We start from the raw sequence: 15337 nt of genomic DNA on the forward strand, positions 1-15337 counted from the left end.
CATAAACATGACACTACCCCCGGGGTTTACACAGACGAGCCGGCGAAGCAAGAAGAGCGCCAGAAGAAAGGGCCCTAGCCGGCGGGGCCCAGCCAGGACAAAAGGAGGTCCCACAAAGCGCCTACACCGGCCGCATTTGCGGTCGGGGTAGACGACGGATGGGGCCCACCTACGAAGGCTGTCCAGGCCTACACGAGATGAGGCAGGATAAAGAGGGATAATCCCCCTCGATCCCAAATCATTGAGGCCAATTTCTAGCCATAGAATAATGGCGCGTATTGTTATTTGAATAATACAGTTTAATAATGTTTTATTTTTCGTCATCAGAACCCATTTTAATTTTTTAAATTAAAATGGGTTATTCTGATAATGATAAATCCCATGTATTTTTAAAGAAAGGTTCGTTTCTGTCGTTTTTGTCTGATTGTGTGCGAGGGAGATACAGTTATAGTGTGCGACTGTGCGATAGAGATAGAGTGACTTTGTCCCACAGACCACCTTTATCTTCATTGAGAACTTTTCCACAGACCACCTGGGTGGTCTGTGGGACTTTTCTCTCTCTGTCTCTCTCTGCTGTCTTAAGAACTGTTTGGGGCTTCCCCAGCATCTTCATGACAGCTAGGGTGGGAGTGTGTGGTAGAGCGCGTGGCCTTTTTAGCCTTCGTCATCGAGCTATGACGTCACAACATGAGAAAAAAAACGATTTTTGCTCGTAACTCGAAAATGGCTGGAAATACAGGGTGTTAAAAAAAGAGTGTAAAATATTTAAGGAGGTAATATTATGAACCAACATAAACAGAAAAGTCTCAATAAACATGGGTCCGCAAAGTAACGGTTGCGGAGATATGGAATGTTTTATGTTTTTCAGCCCCTTTTTTTATTTTGCAAAAACGTTGTGTATTTTCTTATAATAGTTGGTTGATGTTTAGTGAAATAAACAGTACGTATTTGACAGTTGTTCTCAGTGCACAAGTTTTCTTTCGCTATGGCTGGTTACTCTAACGCAGAATTAACAGACATGCATTTCATGTATGGTCGTGCTAATGGGAACGCCACCGAAGCGCGACGTCTTTATGTTGACGCTTATCCAAATCGCCAGATTCCTTCACAACGCATGTTTGGAAGAATTCACCAAAGATTGCGTGATACCGGTTCCTTGAGCAAACAGTGCCATTTATCCGGAAGACCAAGGTCGGTATCCACTCCTAGAGCAGAAGAAGAAATTCTAGCACTGGTAGAGCAGAATCCAGGTACGAGTGTGCGGAGAATATCAGCCGAGGTAGGAATTAGTGGTCCTCTTGTTTGGAGAATCCTTCACGAGCAACTGCTTTATCCATACCATGTGCAACGAGTACAGGCCTTAAATCCAATAAATGATCATCAAGCACGTTTGGTTTTTTGCCGCTGGTTTCTACGTCATGATGCTGAAGACCCTCGTTTTCTTGCAAACATTCTTTTTACTGATGAGGCCGGGTTCACAAGAAATGGAGTGTTTAATTTTCACAATACGCATATTTGGGCCGACGAAAATCCTCATGCTCTAATAGAATCTGGACATCAGGCACGTTTTTCATTAAACATTTGGATGGGTATTGTAGGTGACAGGTTTCTAGGTCCTGTTGTTTTACCAAACCGATTAACAGGCGCTGCTTACCTCAACTTTCTGCAGAACACACTGTATGAGTTTTTGGAAGACATTCCTTTGAATCAGAGGCAACAAATGTGGTTCCAGCATGATGGTGCTCCAGCTCATTTTTCCATGGCCGTTAGAGAGCATTTACACCAAACTTTTCCACATAGATGGGTAGGAAGGGCCGGACCTGTTTTATGGCCTCCAAGATCGCCTGATCTGAACCCTCTAGATTTCTTTGTTTGGGGATATTTGAAGACATTAGTGTATGGTACTCCTGTAAATAGCCTGGAAGAGCTGCAGCTACGGATTAATCAAAAGTGTCAAGAAATCCAAACCAAGGAGGGTGTTTTCGAAAGAGTTCGAATATCGTTGAGACGAAGATGTCGTGCCTGCTTGGAAATGGACGGAGGGCACTTTGAACATCTTCTGTAACTTTGTTTTTTGTTTGTTAAAAGCTTCCTTTGTCGGTTTATTCCTAATAAAATAAAATGTTTGAAAAACGAATAGTGGTCCATATCTCCGCAACCGTTACTTTGCGGACCCATGTTTATTAAGACTTTTCTGCTTATTTTGGTTCATACTATTACCTCCTGAAATATTTTACACTCTTTTTTTAACACCCTGTATAAACAAATCTCCGCTTGGTTCTGAGTAAAGCACTGGGTGGGTGAGGCGAGGCATAGTGGGGTGTCACAATATATGAAAGAAAAAAAACAGTATTTGCTTGTACCTCGGAAATACTCGAAATATCAAAAAATCTCCCATGGTTCTGATTGGTGATCGAGTGAAAAACGTCCGAAGTCCGCATGTCTAAAAAAAAAAAATGGGATCAACGGTGTGCGACATATAGAATAAAAAAGTGTATATAACTCGGAAAGGGTGTGTTGAAACAAAAAAATAAATGAAAAAATCTCCCGACACCCCTGGTCCTGATTGTCCCTTCAGCGTTGAATGCAAAAGGTTCGAAGTCCTTATGTGGAAAATAAATTTTGGCAAAAAGAGGTGTGTGAGGTGATACAGTAAAAAAGGTCTTATAACTCGGAAACGGTGCGTTGAATTGTGTTCCGTCTTTAGTCAACTCAAACTCGGTTTTAAATATATGCAACACACAATTACCTTTTCCTTTTCCTCAATTCCCATTTGTCATAGAAAGGGACAGTTACAGTTGAAAATTATCAAGTTAAGAAAAAACTCTCTAAAGACTCTCAAGAGTGTTTTCCAAGTGTCTATGTATGTTCGAAGATAGATACTCAAAATTGTTAAGTGACCAGTGTGCCGGCCGGCAAATAGCGTTAAATATCCAGAACCAACACCAGAAAGAAGACCGCAGCGACATATGTAAGTGTGCATTTTCCATCTACTCTAACCCTAAATACAGTCCACTAAATATCCGCACACGCCACAAATTGAAAATATAATTAAAAAATCTTCCCACCACCCCTGGTTCTGATTGTCCGATCTCTGTTAAATGGAAAAGGTCCGAAGTCCGTATGTCAAAAAACAAAAAAGTTAGTTAAATATTGCAACAGCAGTAGTAAACGCATTATCTTATCTCTGTAAGGGATCAATGATTGACGATTTGTTTTTTTTTTAAATAAATTTCATATTCAACTACTCCTTGAGGTTCCAGCAATTTTACATTGAGTTAATTTTTTTTTAACACCTTGTGTCACAAATAGGAGCACTACCAATGGCATCCATGATATGCAACACTTGTGTCAATAATTATTTTACCTATCTAAAGAAATCAACCTGTATAATGCAATTTTTTTAAACAACATAGATGTTAATATCATACCAAATTGGAAGTAGACGCACAAATCTTAAAACATTAATTTCAAGTTTTTGAATTCTCCCATCCAAAGTAATACAAAATAAATAATTAATTAGGTAAATTCATATTTTAATTCTAACCTGATTTATTTTCTTTAGCGTTTATCACAATGTGATTTCCAAACAAAAGATAAGTTCCATATCTCTTTAATTACATAATTGAATGCATTAAATTTATTTGAGTTATTATTTGGCAAGAAAGCCACCTCAAGAACTGCCGCCTAATACCTAGTAGAAGAGTTACCACGCTAAATTTTATAGCTGGATGCCGGCCGACAAAAAAGCCTGCATCCTTTTTGGGTTGCCAATTTGCAGCATTTAACACGCAGTCTGTGGCGATAAGCTTTATTGTCTGTGCTCTGACTTTAGGGAACTTTGTTAATCATTGCATCCATCGTAGATCTGCTTGCCTAATAGTCACGGTCATGTGGGATTCAGGGATTTATGAAGGCAGTGTACAACCTTCTTATACATAAAGCCATGGATGAAAAAGTATCAAAATCAATATTTTCTTCCTGTCTGTTACATAAAAAACTGATACAAATTTTTCAATATTCAAAAGATGAAGGAATAAATATGTACTGTGTACTAACCATACAAAAATTAAGAACTCTTTATTTATTTTTTTATTATAATCATGTAATAGGTACACAACTTAAACTGAAAAAAATCTTAAAGAAGCAAGATATGCATATAGAATTTGCCAATAAAATTGTTTAGCATATGCATACCTTGAAAACTAGGTGTAGAAAAATACTTTTGTTTTGTAAATTCAATGTGTAACATTAAAGTAGGTGTATGAAATTTTAAAATTAAAATACATACTTCTTTGTACTACGTCTATTAAATAAAATATGAGAGTATAAAGTCAAAAATATTAACAAATCATATGCTACACAAAATGTCTAATATTCTATATGCTGCTGTGCTAAGCACAGAGGTGGTAACTTACTTTTTTGTCAAAAATGAGTTATGACTCTAAGATGATATAATAACATCGAAGAATAATAGTATCATATTATTAAACAATTTCATTTGTTTTTTCATAATAAAATTACTATAGTAACATTCTTGCCTACCTTTCTAGTTACTATAAAAAATTGCGGTATCTTTACTACAACAATAAGTTATACCTATCAATTACTAAGATATTTCAATCGTGACTTCAAAAGTTAGGATAAAATGCCTTAGTAACTCTAAGATTACTAATAGTTATGGAAAAGAATTGGGACTTCCATTAACAATTAAATTACTTTGTCCAATGCAACCTTTTATTACTTTAATAAATACTTTTATAAAGAAGGAAGATCCAGGTAGGTACGTAAAATGATATATTTTTTGTTGATAAATAATTGAAAAATCATTTTTCTTCATTTTTTAATTTTGTAAATAATAGATAAATAATACAGTACAAGTAATAAAAAATTCTAATAGTATTAATTTCGCATTGCATGGAAATTGTTATTTTTTTATTACAGGAAGTGGATAGTTTTTCAACAAAAAATGCATTACAAGTGATGGAGGTTGATGAAAATTCTATAGTATACAATGATGATGGAAACTCTTCCTGGCGTGATAACGGATATAGATGAAGCACAAAAAATTACCACAAGTTTAGAGCATGAAGACAACACCCTTGATGTGAACCAAAATTTAAGTAATTCAATTATTGTTGCATATACTCTGACAGATACGAATGATTCAACAAGCTGGATTCTATTGATAATGGATCTATAATGCAAATGGAACAGTCCAGTAGTTTTAACTGACACAGAAATTGTTATTGAGTGTTTCGATACTGATGGTGAAATAAAAAAAATCATTGAAAGGATACCAGAACGAAAAATAAAAAAAAAACCTAATGGTATTCCACTGGAAAAAACAGAATTTAATTAAAAATTTAATATCAAGTAAATGGTATTATTCCAAATTATGGACTTAAATTTACTAATTTCTGAAACTGATATTTCAGAAAGAGAAAACTAATCTTTTTTTCAAATGTTACTTTTTCTTATTAATTCAAATAATGCGTACCTATAAGTTAATTTACCTTGAATTAATAATTTTCGGATAGTCTGATACTTAATATGTATTCCTATTTATATTTATTGTTCGCAAATATTATATTTACTTTTTTTCCAGTGAAATAATAAAGTTAGTTGATTTTATTGACAAATCGTTATTTTTTGCAATATAAATTTATAAGATAAATGTCAAATCCCTTTAGTATTAGAATTATAATTTTTAAAACACGACTATAAAAATTAAATTATACAATAATTAGTATTTTTATAACTGTAACAAATAATATAACCTTTTATTTATCCGATTTAAATCAAATTTGAAATTTTTTTGACTATGAGCAGAATTTTTAGTCACTGTGAAAATTAAAAACTGTTAATATCTCAAAATGGCCAAAATAGAAGTCACCACTTCTGTTCTTAGCACGGCAGTATAAGAAACCTATACAAACTTTTCTTATCCGAGATTGTATAATAAAAATTTTCTTAGCCTAAACTAGGCAGATCCTTGGATAATAAAATATATAATATACTTATAATAAATCTTACATAATAGAGCACCAACTTTTTTTCTCATCGTCTCCATTTTCAAAATTATCATCGTTATAATGCAGCCGAGTGTTAGTGTCCCTGTAGCTCAGCAATTTAGGAGTACTTGATGGTAAGTCGGTTTTAAATTTATTCCGAATATTTGTGAAAGGACTAGAGAACAGTGAATTCATTCCTGGAGAGTCGGTTTTAAACTTCTTCCTATCCTCAGGGGTAATACTTCTACTTTTACGCTTAATACCTGTTATGATCTGTTCCACTGGGTTGTGTGAAGGATATGGCATATTCAAATCAGACCTTTCTAGGTTGCTTCTCAGGACTCTTCTTCTATAATCATCCAATGGCCTTATCGGTCTTCGAGCCGACAAGCCACGCAATGTTTCACTCAAGGACTTTTCCCTGCTGGCACTTATGTAACTGGAATCCTCAAAAATTGAGGTGTGATGTTCCATGTAGTCCATTCTAGTTAAGTCACTGCCCACTTCTGCTTTTGTCGATAAGTTGATTGTATCCATTGATTCACAAGTGTCATTTAAATTGTCTGTCTTTGGCAAATCATTATAGACGTCAGTTATTGGAGTGTAGGTAGCTGAATTTTTTTCAGAATCCATGTCCTGGTCCACTGATTTTGGAGTCTTTGGTGTGGGTATATTGCGAGTTTGAGAACGTCTTGTGACACATCTTGATATAACCGGTGATCCTTTTCCAGATTCGACATCGGAATTTTCATCAAACTGAAGCTCAGGATCTGGCTCATCTGATATAACCAATGGATCCATTTCGACGGGCTCAGTGTCTGGTTCATTGACCTGACCTTTAGCTTCTGATTTACCTTTATCTTTTTTGTCTTTTTTAGGGGTTTCTTTTTTTACTGAATCAATTTTTTTCTTCTCCTTTTTCTCTTGTGTATTTCCTTTCTTAACTTCCTCTTTTTTTGGTTTTTCTTCTTTCTGTTTCTCCGTTTGCTTGTCTTTACTTGATTCCTTTTCCACTTTAGTACTGTCCTCTTTTGCAGGCTTATCTTCTTTTGTGTCGTTAATTTCCACTTTATTATCATTGTCTTTCTCTTCAATTTTCCCTTTTTCTTCTTGTATATCTTTACCATTTAATTCTGAATCGAGCTTTTTCAATGTTATATGGAGTGTTTTCGCATCTTCAGTCTTCTTTTGAGGAGTTTGAGATCGACTTCTGGATTCACCTCGTTTCTGTCTGGAATTATGTTTCGGAGTATCCTTGGTCGAGCCATTTGTTTCTGATTTTGGGGATGATTTCTGAGGTGCATCCTCAGTAGTATGTTTTGCATCATTTTCCTGATGTGCGGCTTTAGTATCAACATCCATCTGGACTGAGTCTAAAAATTAAGTAAAAATACTGTAAGTTTAAGCAAAATATTAAAATTAAGTTAATATTTTAAATTACATTCGTATATACTATAAACTAGGCAATATTTTCAAATTGAGTTAATAAAATTTGGTAATACATTATATGTTCAAACAATTCAAACTTAATTTACTCTCATTATATAGTGGTTTTAAGGCTTTTAATGCCAATACTAAATTTAAAGTACGATGGTTTTTGGAATTATTATTCCTTGACCCTGACCTATGTGCATTGTACCTGGCCTTGTCGCCTGCTTGCGTCGCTGACGATGTCAGTACCGCGGAACCTCCCACCCCACTTCCACTTTAGTACTGCGTCTGGATGCGTACGCAACGACACCGACGCTATAAGAACAGTATCGAGATCGCGATAGATTTCCGTAATTTCATTAACTAGAAAATTACCTATACAACTCCCTAGTCCCTAGTTTCAATTAGCTAAGTGGCTAATTGTAAGTTAAAAGCTTTGGACTTGATCCAACAGTAATCCGACCCCTAAAATATTATTTGCAAAGTAATAAAGAAGTCGACAGTGTAGAATGGCGAAACGTTTGAAAACATTGGATGCGACCAGGTCAGATGAAATGTCTCGGGTTACTAGGGATGCGCAAAAATAACCAGTTATTACAAATACCGGTTATACTTCTTGTAGTTAACCGGTTATTTCCGGTTATTTTATAACTAGAGTTTAACCGGTTAACTGCTTCCTGGATTTAATAACCGGCGATAACAGTTATTTAGTAAAAGTAGGCAGGTAAGATGAAAAAAGTCAGGTAGTATGCGGGCCACATTCGATCCAGCTCGCAATATTTTCGAGGCCCGGCTCTCACGATCCGGAGCAGTGATCAGATTCAGTCGTTTAATCGAGAATAACGCATCTCTCTCTCTATTTCTATTGGTAGCCTTGCGTGTTACCGTCTACAAGTGAACTCTATGGTACGTAGTATAGACACAGAGTTCACTGCCGTCTTCCGTCACGGTTGACAATATGACAGTTGACAGTTGACAATTGATTTATGATTTGCCCAACTTTCAACTTGAAGTTTAGGTATTTTAGGTGCTGTTCGTTTTTACAATTAAAAAAAATCAAAGCCAAGACCAAAAACCTGTGTTTCTATAATAACCGATTAACCTTTCAGGTTAATTTTATTTCTTAAATTAACCGGTTATTAATTAATCGTTTTTTTTTTCATAACCGCGCATGCCTAGTTCTGATAGCGAAATTGCCCTACTGAGCCTAGCCCGAGGAAGAGAGTACAATGTAGGTAAGTCCGTAGACGGCGATGACCAGGTACATAGGCCACGGCATAACCCGAAAAATCGTCATAAATTAATTTGAAAGAAATGTGACCGAAATAAGTATACTCTAACCAATTTGTTTGAATAGGGCAAAGTCCAACAAATTTAGCAGTATCGGTCTGAAACATATACGGAGACGATTTTCTTTTCTGAAGGGGTCAAGAACAGTAGTATTACCCTATAATATGTTGGATATTTTAAAAATCTACTAAAAACCTGTGTTTCTATAATAACCGATTAACCTGAAAGGTTAATTTTATTTCTTAAATTAACCGGTTATTAATTAACCGGTTTTTTTTCATAACCGCGCATGCCTAGTTCCGATAGCGAAATTGCCCTACTGAGCCTAGCCCGAGGAAGAGAGTACAATGTAGGTAAGTCCGTAGACGGCGGTGACCAGGTACATAGGCCACGGCATAACAACCCGAAAAATCGTCACAAATTAATTAGAAAGAAATGTGACCGAAATAAGTATACTCTAACCAATATGTTTGAATAGGGCAAAATCCAACAAATTTAGCAGTATCAGTCTGAAACATATGCGGGGACGATTTTCTTTTCTGAAGAGGTCAAGAACAGTAGTCCCTAGTTCCCTATATGATGGATATTTTAAAAATCTACTAAACGACATTATGAGAGAACATAAATAAAATAATATATTTTATTTCACTTTACCACCACAGAGATAGGCCGTTAATAAAACTAACAATAAAAAATACGCGCGAATTTACCTCCACCGACGACAATGCCGTTAAAAGGATTTCAAGTGAACTGCCGGTAGTGAGCCAGCAACAATGATAAATTTATACCCATAAAACGAGTTAAGAGAAGATAGCTAGAACAGATAGGTCGCCAGGTTGGCGACATTGCCACTCATTTAGGAAAATCATAAAGTACAATAATAAATGAACAAGTCGAAACATATTTTATTAAAAGAATTTTTGTATATTTGGCATATAAATAACTAACACTCGGGCATAAGCAACATGTTTTTATAGTAAAACGCATTTAACATACATGTAGCAAATTATTTATGCCTACAATATTATTGGTTTAATGCGAAGAACTTGCCGTGTGTCTTAATACTAATCCTCAGTAGGTATAACAAATTTTTTCTTTAAATAATGTTATGTTTTAATAGTACCGAATTATTTTAAAAGATAATGAAATTTAAGAATTTAATACGACAACAATGTTTCTCGCTTGTAGTGGACTTTGCTCTATTCAAACATATTGATTAGAGTATAGTTATGCATAATATATGAATAAAACCTGAAAAATTGTGATAAATTCGTCCCTTGAAGAAAAATCGTTGACAATAAAGCTAATAACTAGTTCTAATTTACTAATTAATTCCGAAGACTTTTAGCATATTTTTTTAGGTATTCAATAGTATCAGTTTTAGTTTTCTACGTCTCTCATGATTTATGGTGCACTGTATTGTTGTTACCAGCGGCGGATGGTGCGGGGGACTCTGGGGTGTCTCCCTTTTAGTAGTAGGGTAAAATAATTTTATTTACAATGTTATCTAAGTATATAATTAAATGGATTGGCTTGTGAAACTCATTAAAAAGGAAATGTTTAGTTTGTAATGTGCATGTTGGATTCTTGATTCACTTCTTGAAATTGTTTGTGGACTGTATTTCTGGTTCAGGATGAATTAATTAATCTATGTTTTAAAATAATAACTCCGATGAAGTTTGACGTGACATTTATTATTTTTATTTTGACATCATCTTTCTTGATTTATCTGATAACAAAATGCAAAACAGACTTACGACTAAGACTAACTAACTAACAAGCTAATAAACAAACAGTGCAGTTAACACGAATTGCAAAAATCGTTTGCAAAACTCTCGAATACGTGGGCGCCTCGTAGCTCGCTTCTACATCCGTAGTGTTTACAGCGGAGTAGAAGTATCGCATATTTACAATGCAGTTTGGGCTCTGTTTAGTTCGACCGTAACCAAATAATAGCTATTCACCGCTTTTTTTCTTAATAAACGTACTTGTTCAAGTGTTACTGACATATTCAGGGCCGCCGGCAGAGGAGGCAGGGGAAGCAGGGGAGCAGGGGGCAGAGGGGGTCCGTCGCCCCCCCTGGATTTTTAAAAAACAACTTAAAATCAAATAATTTTCGTCTAATTTCTTAAATTTTACAATACCGCCTAGAAATTTAAAATTTCACATTAACTTACAACGTTAAAATAAAACAATGTAATTTGAATGTAATGTAAAAACGCGTTGTGCGAAAACTCCCACAAAGACAATATCCGCAGGCGTTAAGAAGCGGCCAGCGCCAGTTTCCTAGCCTGCGTTTACTTTGACTTTGAATTTTTGTGTATTATTATTATTTAGAAATTAAAGTTGTGTTGTTTTTTTGTTGTTTTTATTTCAATTCTGTTGCACACATAAAAAGGTATCTTTAATAATAAACTACAAATTTCTTTAAAAACAATTGTTTCTTATGAAGAAAAATTTATTTAATTTGATCATATATCTTTATTTCAGTATTACTCATGTATTTGGAACAATTCTATTTTATGTTTAGAAAATGTATTAGAATCAAAGATACATCCTAAATTTAAACATATAATATAATGTATTAAAACATAGTAAATTATAATGTAAAACAAATCAATTTCTTTAAAACAGTCATGTTTTAAGGTTGCATCTACATTTTGGTTATTTTAATTTAAATGAACTTATTTAAAACAAATAAATCATAAATCCAAATTAAAACACTTATTTTATCAAAGGAATAATAGTATTTATTGACATAAAACTATCATATCGTTAAATTTTCAGATAAACTGCATTTAAAGATGTGGTATAGTTGATTTTAGTATATTGTTTTAATCCAAAACTATCATATTTTTAAAACTACGGCGAAAAGCGTGGATTAACTTTCAGCGACAGCCAAAGGCATTTAGAATTTTACCTTCTACCACATGCAGTTACTCGTCTCGTATGTGTTTTATAACTTGCAGTGTAGTGTGAGTGTGTATGGTGTATAGCTCGGTGTATAGTTTGTGGTGTACTGTACAGTGTAGTTCATCGTAGGAGTGTGTAATGTAGTCTTAGACAAGAACAAGACTACTTAGAACATTTAACTGCTTCTGATTATGGTGTTAAGGAAAATTGCATTTTCATTGAACTGGATGACTTTCACATATATAAAAATATTAGTTGTGATTTAATGCATAACCCTTTCGAAGGAATCTATCGTTATGAAATGGCGAAAATTATTAACAATTTATTAACTAATAACTATCTTACATTAAGCTACATTACTAAATGCTCGAATTAAGTATAACTCTTATATGTATAAATAAAAACATTCCTCCAAATATTAAGTATGCATGAACAAATTAGAAACGGTTATATTACTGTCATCTTCATGCTTTCCTTAGTTTTAAATTTTCATTTAATTATTAGAGATTTAGTTCCAGAAAATGATAAAACATGGATACTATACTTAATTTTATTATAAATAATCGAAATGTTATTTTTGTCTATCTTTAATGATGAATCCATTGATTTTTTAAAATGTCTTATTGAAGACCATCACCTAATGTGTTTAAAACTATTTAAAGAAAATTTAAAGCCTAAATTTAATTTTTTGCTTCACTACCCAAATATAATAAAGAAATTTGGACCTGTAATACATGTTAGCTCCATTAGATACGAAGTAAAACATAAATATTTAAAATATTTAGCTACCCTTATTACATGTAGAAAAAATGTATATTTTTCACTTTGTATGCGGAAGCAGCTTAAATTATCGTATAGAATTTTATCACAAAAGGACTAATAGACACGTTTGAACATGGACCAATTTAAAATTTAATAAAAGGAGACGTTATCCTTCCATCTAATTCAGAAATTTCATCTTCAAGTTTTTTCGTGCCATGGTTAAAAATTAATGGTATTTTTTACAAAATCAAGTCTTGTGTTTTATTAGGTATCCTAATCCTTCTTTCGGTATAATAGAAAACATCATTATTAATGAAGACAACAATACAATAATTTCTATTCTATTTATTAATTACCTCAAATTATGATTTGCATCAGTGCTTATTCTGTGAAGATCTCTGAAAATTTTGTAACGGTAGACATAAAACTTTAGGAACAGTTAAACCTACTGTATTCACACTGTCTCGGAAAAATTATTTATATTTTCATTATTTTGAGGCTTTATAAGGCGTTGCAGGAGATTGAAATTTTCAAAAAGAAGTTTTTTGTATAGTTACCAAAATGTTAAGATATTTCAGTTACATTTGGTATATATGTATTTTAACTAATAAAGGTGTTATAAAATGTGTAGGTAAGTAGCAACAACTAGTGGTGGAGGTATCGGCAGTACCCGTAATATAGAAAAAAAGTTGTATCACCCTGTATAATATTAAAGTACATAGCATTTTTAAACGTAGTTTAATTTCCAACAAAAATTGTATTTTAACCCATTTTCGTATCTGTTACGGTTACAAATTTAACTTTTTCCATTTACTTAACCGTTAACTTAACCCGTCAAAAACGTTAAATTTCAACAAATGAAAATTTTGAAAATTTCAACACCTTGTATCTCCCTTATAAAGCCCCAAATAAAAAACTTTTTATAACAAACTGGCATTAAGTTCCGCTTAGCCTCGAAGTTCATTTCAAACTGAATCACCCTGTATATTTAACTTGAAAATCAAAAAATAGTTTTTTCAATATTTATTTTTATCAACAAATACAAAGTACGGAATAAATAAATTATATAAAAATAATAATTTTATAAATGCCACTTTTCGGATTTAAATTAGTATTCGCGGGAGTAGCTTTCGAACAGCGCGATAAAACATCTGACGTTTTTAAAGCTATTTTAGCAGGTCAACGAATTCTAGTCAGGTTTAAAAATATTTACCACTATTTACATGTAGCAGACATAAGTTATAATACTATCGTACAGACTAGACATCATTTCACCTTGTAATTCCCAAAAGGATATAACTTGCCAAATAAACACAAAACTGAAATAAGGACAAAAAAAATTATCTATTTTCCTCCCAACCATCGTATCACAAATATTTACAAAACAATTTCCGCATGTGCTTCAATATTTTTGTGAAAGATATTCTACAGATGTAAAATATGCAATCTAATTTCTAAACCCATTTACTGCAAGATAAAACTATGAACAATCTAAAATGTAATTTAGATTAAATTAATAAATAAATAAATAATTTATAACACTAAAAAATCGTGATTGAAATAGGAAATGCACATTGAAATGTACGATTCTTTTCTCTTTCAAATGCATCCAAAGGGATACATAACCGCGTATATATTTAGATGCGCCCTATATATTACTTGGTGGCTTTCTAAGTACCCTGTCTGTATATTTTTAGAACAAGACACTTCAAAGACTATTCTTAGGTTTGAATGTTATATGAGAAGGAAAAAGTCTAAATAGGTATACCATATCTTAAAACTCCACTAACTCTTCAAAAAGTGAAAATAACATTTTTAAAAATCATGCAATTTCTCGAATTATTAAAAAAAAATAATGAAAATCCAAGTAAATAACAACTATTACTATTAACTTTTTTAATACTTTTACGCAACATTTTTATCTAATCGGGAGAATGATATAAGCAAACTTTATTACACGCATTAAGTAAGTATATTAATCATATAAGCCTTAATAAAGAAATTACATTTTTTAAATCAAATTCAACAATATACACAATTAAAATGGTCAAAATGGTTATGGTCGAGGTAATAGGAAATATATCAGTCTCAACTATACAATCTAACCAATTATCAACCAAACGTGTTCTACCTTTTATCTTTTAAATGAAATAAATGTCTGGACAGAACCTCCTGAATAGGTAAGTAGATCGTTTTATATTAAAAATAACAATATTGAACATCTAATAGTAACTCATTTTCCAACAATTTTTCGCTAAGGAGTGTCTTCCACTCATTGCAAGACAAATTGTAAATTTATCATGCATAACTAACTGGGCAGATATTTAACAATTTAACAACGTATGTAGAAATGTGATATAGGTTGGAGAAAGAAATGCAGCGCCTCAAAATCGTGCAAAAACGCCATCAAAACAACAGTTACACTGAACTCGAGTTATGTCTAAATTTCTTTCAGAATGCTTTACAGTTTACACAAAAAAAAACTGTATTGTTATGGTGCTACTTAGAACTTTAGATACACATTCACTTGCCGGAAAAAGAAAAAACAAAATCAGCAGTAATTTAAGTAACTATATAGAAAATATATGAATAAATAATTGCAAAACGACTCACCTTTTGCGTTAATATATAAAATAAAACCGGCACTTACATCCACAGCGTCCACTGTCAACAACAGACAACAGATTTATTTAAATGACAATATGGCGTCGTAAATATGTTTTACTTTGCTGCAATCTAATTTATCGACATATGATAATTTAACTATTAACTATAAGATGGCAGTGCAACGAATGCAAACTCCATAGAGAAACTAAAAATATTGAGAATATATACGTTAACTGAAACAGAGAATATATCAACCAACGAGTCACATTTGCGATTCTTGGCACAAATAACGAGAACGCTGTGATAGCATAGCTTATAAA

General features: G+C 33.0%; 1 protein-coding gene across 1 annotated transcript; it reads right to left on the reverse strand.

The window, feature by feature from the left end:
* Positions 1 to 4074: 4074 nt before the first annotated feature.
* On the reverse strand, positions 4075 to 15120 carry LOC108905994 (uncharacterized protein DDB_G0286299-like). The gene is made up of 2 exons (XM_018709113.2): positions 15024 to 15120; positions 4075 to 7387 (listed from the first exon to the last, which is right to left on the reverse strand). Exon 2 carries the CDS (start codon positions 7374 to 7376, stop codon positions 6033 to 6035), a length of 1344 nt encoding a protein of 447 aa, XP_018564629.1. The 5' UTR covers positions 7377 to 7387; positions 15024 to 15120; the 3' UTR covers positions 4075 to 6032.
* Positions 15121 to 15337: the final 217 nt, after the last annotated feature.

Source organism: Anoplophora glabripennis, unplaced genomic scaffold, assembly GCF_000390285.2.
Source record: "Anoplophora glabripennis isolate ALB-LARVAE unplaced genomic scaffold, Agla_2.0 scaffold26, whole genome shotgun sequence".
NCBI classification, from domain to species: domain Eukaryota; kingdom Metazoa; phylum Arthropoda; class Insecta; order Coleoptera; family Cerambycidae; genus Anoplophora; species Anoplophora glabripennis.

Bases quoted from the DNA above. Each gene is read 5' to 3' on its own strand.
- LOC108905994 (XM_018709113.2), bottom strand. From the start codon at position 7,376: ATGGATGTTGATACTAAAGCCGCACATCAGGAAAATGATGCAAAACAT.